Here is an 8731-nt window from a genome sequence, read left to right as displayed (position 1 = left end):
AATCATTAGATTCTATAGAAAATAAGTGACATTTTGATATCTTATCAATATCAAATGATGTAATTTAGAATTTTTTAATGATTTTTCAAAAGAAAGATATTTTAAATGTGTGCAGTTTTGACTTTTTCTAAGAAAAATTGTAAAATATTTAAATTCATTTACAAATAACCTAAACCAAATAATACGACCCCTGGTGATGCATTGAAACCGTGATTTTAGTTGATTCTATTTCTGTCACGATGGAAACAATTTTCAGGAAGTGCCATATATGCATCTGTGAGTCTTCCCTCATCTAACCTTTTTCTTGAATGTTAGTTGTGTACGCGCGTGTATATATGCATGCCTCCCTCTGATTCTGAACGAAATTGGGTCTACATTATTAGAATATTCGTTCTTTCCTTATTTAATCCTCTGTGATGGCATTGGCCTCAACTTTTCTCAGCTCTTTCGTGACTCCAGTTCCTACTACAAAGGTAACTTAACGATCATTTTATTGTTTTAAACACTGTAACTTATAGATATATATTTATATATATATATTTAATTGTAAAGAGCTACCATTCGCTGAGTTGGAGGCATATTTCTACCACTAATCCATCTTTAATTAATTGTTCTAGTTATTGAAGGTAGGGAGACTTACTATAAGGTCCCAAGGAAGGAATGTATTTACTGAAAAGTTTCGTAATAACTGAGCAACTTATAATAACAAGTTTTGACGTAGGAATAAATGACAAAAAATTCTATCTATTTACTTGTCATTGAGATTTTTTTTTTTGATAATTATTATATTTCTTCCTTAGAACTTTACAGTAATTCTCCTTTAGACATATGGCAACTAGCAGCTATTGTTATTGTTAGCATGTAATGTTAAAGTTTCTCATTATTGTATTATAGAGGAAGAGTTTGTCGGGATTCAACAAATCGGCCGATTTGAAGTCAAATCATGGAAAAGGATTTAGACTAAATTGTTCTATCAAAAAGGAGAAGGTGACTAAAGTCATTGTGGAGGATGGTATAAAGACGAAGTGCTCTTTATAATTAGTCGGTTTATGCTGAGCGTTGTTTGTCACTATAAATATGATGATTTTTGTTCCATACATGTGTAAATAGTTTTGGGCTTCTATTTGCAGAAAAAGAGACCCTGGAGGCTAGTATTTCTACAGCATTAGTGAATTTCGAAAATGGGTTTGATCCTTATAATGCAACAAGTACTCCAATTTACCAAACTGCTACTTTTAAAATGGTGAATATACATTTGATTTGTAAATTATTGTTCTTTAATATTCCATGATATTCTTCTTATATTATAATTATCATCTATACTTTTTTCTTTTCACGCAGATTTCTGCAACAGAATTTGGTCCTTATAGTTATACTAGAGGTCGAAATCCTACCCGTGATGCTTTGGAAAGGTTTGATTTGTTGTCTGGGGAAAAATTACAATTAAAGACAACAAATTTTGAAAATTGTAATGGAAAATTAAGGTTTTTAGTTGGAATTATAATTTTTCAGAGTTGATTCTTTCAGTATTTTACCTTTCGTTTTTTCAACTTCATTTTAAATTTCTTTAGTGCTCATCTTGAATATTTGTATTACTCATTTTTATTATTTTTAATACTCAATTATTATTTTTAAATACTTACTTTTGGTGTTTTCAATTATCATTTTTCATTTTTGTAATATTGAAAATATTGAAGAGAACTACTTGAAATGGAAGAATGATATGTAGGTATCAGGAGAGCTTGTTCGGATTAATATTGATAAAGATGACTTTTATCCTAACTAATTTTGCAAATTGAAATTGGAGTAAAATTTAATTAGTACAATGCGATTTATTTAAAATAGTAGTAGATTGTTATAAAAACTTTAGTTTAACAAAAACTCATTTGATTGATTATGATATATTGAAAACTCAATTTCAAGAGGTTTAAATTTGAAGAAAAACCAAAAGTCAAAATTACAAATAATTGCTTTTAATTTGATTTTTGTGCAAAAAGTCAATTACTTTTAAAGTGATGCCAAACATTTTTTTCATCGGCCGGCTTTTAATTTGTTCCAAATGGCTTTTGAGGCTTCCAATGCAAACGTGATGTGTTTAATGACAGGTAGGTCCTTGACAAACTTTTTAAACAAATTATTTACTAATAATCAATTTCAGTTTTAAAGGAAGGGGTACTCAATTTGTAACAGTAAAACTTTTATTTTCAATTGTTTTTATAGAAAGTTGTCAGGACTTAACTGTAATGTCAAAATTGAGTGCCGCAAGAATTGAAAAGAGGAAAAATTCCAGAAAAAGCCTTTGGAATATAGGAAATTCCATATTGGTTCTGAATTTTGTAAATGACAGAAAGGGTCAATGATCCAATCTGTTATTTGTAAAATCAAGAGGAATTAACAATTTTACCCTAGCTAAGTAAAAGTGAGTAGTTATTCTCTAAACAAATCTAGGTAACAGTTACACTGTTCTAGTGATTACATAATTAGTTGTAGTTAATAACAAGGTACCTAACTATGAAAAAGTGAGTAATTATTTTCTACACGAATCTAGGTAACACTTACACAGTTCTAGTGATTACATAATTAGTTGTAGTTAATAACAGGGCACCTGATTACGAAAAAGTGAGTAGTTATTCTCTACACGAATCTAGATAACGTCTAAATCTTTATAGTGATTCCTTAAATCATTGTAGTGAATGAATACAAATGAGGGCAAAGTTGTCAATTCCTCTTAATTTTACAAATGACAAATTGGGTCATTGATCATTTCTGTCATTTATAAAATTCCAAGACCCAATATGAAATTTCCCATATTCCAAGGGTTTTTTTTTGGATTTTCTTTTGAAAAGATAAGTATTGAAAAAAGAAATTAAAGCTGATCGCTACTGAAACGTGAAAAAGAAGCACTGAAAAAGATCAACTCAGAAAAAGGGAAAAAAAATTCTAAGGAGTTATTTAGTCCTTGATTGAAATTTTATGAAACTTGCAAAATTTTTATACACAAGTAATGTTGTTGGAAGACCTTTGAATAATATATATTTTCCCCTATTAGTCTATATAGGTTTCCTCTTTGAATCTCATCGCCTTTCATTTGACTTATTTGTAATCTCAGGTTAATAGCACAACTTGAAAGAGCAAGTAGAGGCCTTTGCTTCAGCACTGGAATGGCTGCTTTGAGTGCTGTTTCTCAACTTGTTCAAAATGGTGCATTTCCTCATCTTGTTAGTCTATTTTATTTTTGTAATTTAAATACAGAATAATTACAAAGTCAAATTTCCCAAATTATGCAAAGTCAATCCTAATCAAAGTTTAATCAAATCTAAATCAATAGATACCTGTGATTAACCCCCCCCCCCAAAAAAACAACCGCGTAACAGTTTTGAGTCTGAAAAGTAATTTTTGAAGTTTTTTATTATATTTAGTTAGATTCAAATATTATGTGCAACAGTTAAGTATATAATAGTAATTAATAATACAATAAAAAGTCAAATTAAAAAAAATTCCAGCCTTTTAATTATTATTTTTTCTTAACATATTTTTAACATCAAATGATTTTTTTTTATATATTGCCTTCATTTTTCGCTAATAATTTATGAGAGTTGATATATTAAGGTTTTAGATTTGTGTTCTTCAAATATTTTCCCCAATAACCTACACATATTGAAATTCATATAATTTTATTTTCGAAGTTTTCATTTGAGATAATTATGAGTGATGACATGATTGCTTTTATTGTCATTGTATTTACATAACCTCAACGCAGGAGATGAAATTATTACTGTAGACGATCTCTATGGTGGTTCAGAAAGATTAATTACTCAAATAATTGCAATGAAGGGAGTTTCAGTGAAGTAAGTGCGATGTTAATTTTATCTTCATATCATGTTTATTTTGATTCTTTAATTTTATAAAATATTTTTCAATTCTTTAATCTTAACACCGTTGACAAAAGAAATGCTAATATTAAAATTTTAAATATTAATAAAAAATTCTTAAACACTGACATATCAAATTTAATTTTCAAAATAATAATAATTATTAAAAAAATTCATCGTTTGAAACAAACGGTGTTGGGTTGGTAAGGGGGAAAAAAGAAATAAACGGTGTTAGTGTTAAAGAATTGAAAAAGACATGAACTAAGACTAAATCCTGTGGGGAGAAGTATCCATATTTAATGCCCGACAGTATTTTGAATATGATTGTTTCTAATAAGAGGATATCTATGCATAGCAAAGAACTAAAAAAGGCACTTTATAAAATTAAAGAATTAAACTAAAACTTTTTTATAAAGCTGGAAGACCAAAAATACACTTTTTATGAATAGATGATGAAGACAAATTATTGTTGGATTGATTCCTAAATTTGTAATGCTTGGCTGTGCATGCGTAGACGAATAGATACAACTGATCTTAACAAAGTGGCAGATGCTGTTGGACCTAAGACTAAGTTGGTGTGGCTGGAGAGTCCTACCAATCCTCAACTACAAATATCTGATATTCGAGTAAGCTAATTAAATAATATTGTCTTTTACAATTTATTGGTAGTTTCTTGGCCTCTTATTTTCCTCTATTATTTTCTCATCTAGCCACTTCTTGTTCATGTATACATTATACTACCTTTAGTTCTTAATATAAGAGCTAGTTGACTGATTTGAATAAATTAAAAAATTAGCTAAGTTATTTATTTGCAATAAATAAGTGTTATCTTTCTTAAAGTATCATTACTAATCAAGTATATTGGTTAGAACTAACATTATTACAAGAGCTATCTTGGAAAAAAATGAATAAATATAAGAGATAAACTGGATTGAGGTCTTATATTTAGGATTGAAGTAAAAGTCAAACGAGCTTTTATATTAAGGATCGGAGGTAGTATTATACTACCGAAGAGCTAGATAACTAATTTGTGAATATTAAAAAAAATTACTTAAGTCAGTTTTTTGTAATAACTAATTGTTGTCGTCTTTTCTAAAATATTCTTGTTAATCATATATATTGAAACTAGATGAAAACTCCTTAACATGTGCAATTAATATATGAATTACTTGTGGGTAAAGTAGATAAATAGTAGAGATAGTTGAGGTTTTATATTTAGAACAAATTAAATCTCTAACTAGCTCTCATATTAAAGATCAGGGTAGTGTGAACTCTAAATATGTAATTTTGAATGGTTTATAGCTCAACCTTAGAATTTTTTTTTTCATTTTGTTGATTTAATTTATATGTAGAAAATATCGGAGATTGCTCATGCAAACGGTGCTCTTGTATTGGTGGATAACAGTATAATGTCTCCTGTGCTAAGTCAACCACTCGAACTTGGAGCAGGTATTTAATTGTATAATTAACCACTGCAAGATATAATGAACTATAATATAAGTTTAACAGCTTAATAATTAGCGATTTGGTTGTTTTTATTTTCAGATATTGTTATGCATTCAGCTACCAAATTTATTGCTGGGCATAGCAATGTCATGGCTGGTATCCTTGCTGTGAAAGATGAAAGGTGGCTCTTCTTCTTAAAGTGTCTCAAACACATAAGTTATTTGGCGACAATGATTTCATTTGTTTCTTAGCCATTTTTTTTCAATCCATTAATTATAGACTGGGAATTTCTGAATCAATTAAATTTCAATTCAATGACAAATTTTATCCCTAATTAAGCTAATAATAAAGAGAGGGAAAAAAAAAAGCAAAATAGACACACACAAAAAAATGAAAAGTTGGAGCATTACAAGAAGTATCAAAGGGTTGGGACATTAAAAGACCCAAAACCTCATTCTTCATGTGTTACGTTTGTTATTATGTCGTCAACTATTTTCTACTATATCTTTAATTTCATTTTTCATCTTCTATATATGTTTTATGCTTCTTTTATTCAATTAATTAATAATGCATCTATTTTTTTTTATTTAATTTTGGTCATCATCACGTAAACAAAGCTTGGACCAGCAACTGCAATTTTATAAAAATGCAGTGGGTTGCGGCTTATCTCCTCAAGACTCTTGGGTCTGTTTAGAAGGAATCAAAACAATGGCCCTTCGAGTTGAGAGAAAACAGGTAGCTTATCATGAAACATTCTAAGTTATTGATAGATTCAAGTCTCTTCTGATCTGCGATTGATTTTGACATGGTTATTGATAGATTCTAAGTTTGTTATTATGTTTTCCTCTCTAATTGATTCACCATGAGTACAGTATATATTGAATTGTTTTACATATTCACCTGTAAATCTGTATATATATGATTCCAAAATAAAATAAATTAAAGAAAGTTATTGGAAACGTACACTTGTAAATGTGTTAAGATAATGGTTTAACTTTTGAATGCTCGTGATCCTTTTATGATTTTCCGTTGTATTTTTATCCTATTAATTTGGACCACATGTGAGTAGTATTGTCCAATAGACTAATGAATTTTGAAATGTGTTTTTCAAAATTAGCTTGATAGTATCTATACAATTAAGTTTTCATTTTATAGTTTTAGTGCTAATACCATAACTCTTTAATGATATTATTATTTATTTGGATTAATACTATCTTCAGTCTCTAAAATTTGACTTTATTTTGGTTTTAGCCAATAAAATTTGAAACTAGTAGTTTTATTCCCTAAATTTTGACTTTATGATTTTAGTTCGCTTAAAGATTTTTCGTCCATAAAGCAGTGTTTTTAATTCAATCCTTGAAATAGGGTTTTAAGAAACAAAGTTATTGGTTTCAAATTTCAAAGACCAAAATCAAAAAGAGGTTAAATTTAAAGAATTTGAGATAGTATTAATTAACCCTATATTTGCCCATTTATTTTTATAAAAGAACAACGATAGTAAGAGAGAATAACACTATATATTTTATAGGATAATGCGCAAAAGATTGCTGAGTTTCTTGCCTCCCATCCTCGAGTAACGAAAATAAACTATGCTGGTCTTCCTGGACATCCTGGACATGACCTACACTACTCTCAAGTATGATTTAATTTAGTTGTTGAAATTAAATTCAATATTATTAATTTTTGCTAATTAATTAATATAAGCCTAAAGTGAATTTATCCATTATTCATCGTTTTCGTTCATGTTTCATAGGCAATAGGAGCTGGATCTGTGCTTAGCTTCACAACAGGATCACTCCCACTGTCAAAGCATATAGTTGAAACTACCAAATTCTTCAGCATGACAGTTAGTTTCGGTCAGTGTTTTCTGGGAATATTAATTATTGTCATCATGTAAATTGTTAATTATCAATTACATATATTGTCATCGATTATTATTGGTCTAATATTCCTGTCTCCAAGGTCGTATATATCAACTGTGTAATAAGGAATTGTTGGAGTTTTCAAGGATAACCTTGTCAATACTTTGTTAGTATTCCCTCTAGTTCTAAATATAATAGCTGGACAAGAGATTCACTCTTTAAACCTAAATATAAGATCTCAATTTACTTTGTCTCTCAAATTTATAATTTTTTTCAAAGTATTCCAATTGATTACACATACAGAGGGAGTTTTTATCAAGGATATAATTTGACATGATTAAATATGAAATCTTAGGAAAATTAATACTACCTCCTGTCCTTAGTATGAAACCTAGATAACTAATTTTAGTGATATTAAGAAAATTAGTTAAATTGGTTGTTTTTCAAAAATGTGTTTTGGTGTCCCTAAACCATCCTTTTCAATCATGTGCGTTGGATGATTGTAATTATTCCTTGAAGAGAACCTTTTACAATCAATAGAGATATTTTGGGAAAAATAGAAGATAAAATGGATTGAGATATCATATTTAGGACCAAATCCAATTCCCAACTAATTCTTATACTACCTCCCATCCTAATTATAAGACCTTATTTGTTGTCTATAAATGAGATCTTATAATTTGAACCGGAAGAAATGTTAAGGACCAGAGATAGTAAATCAAATTTTTCATAAATACTTAACTAATTTCTGAATATCCACAAATAAGTTATCTAGCTCTTATATTAATTATCAGAGATAGGTAGTAGTTGATAGACACATATATACACGTTGATCAAGTAATTTTGTGAATGATGTCTTCCTGGAAAATGCTGACTATATATATATATTGTGAAATGTTGTTGTTGGCAGGGGGTGTAAGTTCAGTGATATGCTTGCCTTGGTATACGTCTCATTCTAGCATTCCTGAAGAAGATCGTTTGGCCAGAGGTTTAACTGAAGACCTCGTGCGTATTTCTGTGGGGATTGAGGATGTTGATGATCTTATTGCTGATCTCCATAAAGCTCTCTCATCTGGCCCAATCTAATTGAACTTCCTATGTTAGTTAGTGTGTTTTTGGGCTAGGTTGCTTCAAATAATGTGTGTGCGCAATGGTGTGTTTTGTTGTTGTTGTTTAGTTGTACTGTATTTTTTTTTTTTGGAGTGAAATATTTGAATTGTATTATTAAATGGCCATCAACGCTTCAATTTCATCATTTGGAATAAGGTTGGTGTCTTTACCTTCCTCTCTACCTTCTTGCTTAATTTAATGATTTTTAATTTATCGATGATAATTATTTAATGATGATGATGTGCTTTGCCTCATGTTGGGCTTTTTTTTCCTTTTTTGCACGCTTAGCGGAATTTTAAAATTTACATAAAACATCCAAAACCCCAAGGTTTCTACCTCTATATCAATCTTTAAGATTTTATTTCCCAGTTAATTTCATTTTTGGCGTCAGAGTTTTATGCTTGAAGTTCAAAACTGCACTGAAATAGAGATGTCACCCGT

The 8731-nt window shown here is 29.2% G+C and overlaps 1 protein-coding gene across 1 annotated transcript; it reads left to right on the top strand.

Annotated features, from left to right (window-relative positions):
- Window positions 1-411: 411 nt before the first annotated feature.
- On the top strand, window positions 412-8410 carry LOC114723834 (cystathionine beta-lyase, chloroplastic). Its single transcript, XM_028910105.1, has 13 exons — window positions 412-473; window positions 895-1012; window positions 1131-1243; window positions 1342-1412; window positions 3110-3201; window positions 3761-3848; window positions 4387-4498; window positions 5225-5321; window positions 5418-5499; window positions 5936-6053; window positions 6847-6954; window positions 7072-7174; window positions 8091-8410. The coding sequence occupies exons 1-13, from the start codon at window positions 417-419 to the stop codon at window positions 8264-8266; spliced, it is 1335 nt and encodes a 444-aa protein (XP_028765938.1). The 5' UTR covers window positions 412-416; the 3' UTR covers window positions 8267-8410.
- Window positions 8411-8731: the final 321 nt, after the last annotated feature.

Source organism: Neltuma alba, unplaced genomic scaffold (assembly GCF_004799145.2).
Source record: "Neltuma alba isolate B1F8T4 unplaced genomic scaffold, ASM479914v2 tig00000327_pilon, whole genome shotgun sequence".
Taxonomy (NCBI): Eukaryota; Viridiplantae; Streptophyta; class Magnoliopsida; order Fabales; family Fabaceae; genus Neltuma; species Neltuma alba.
The sequence above is the reverse complement of the archived record's forward strand: the minus strand, read 5'-3'. Positions and strand labels throughout refer to the sequence as shown.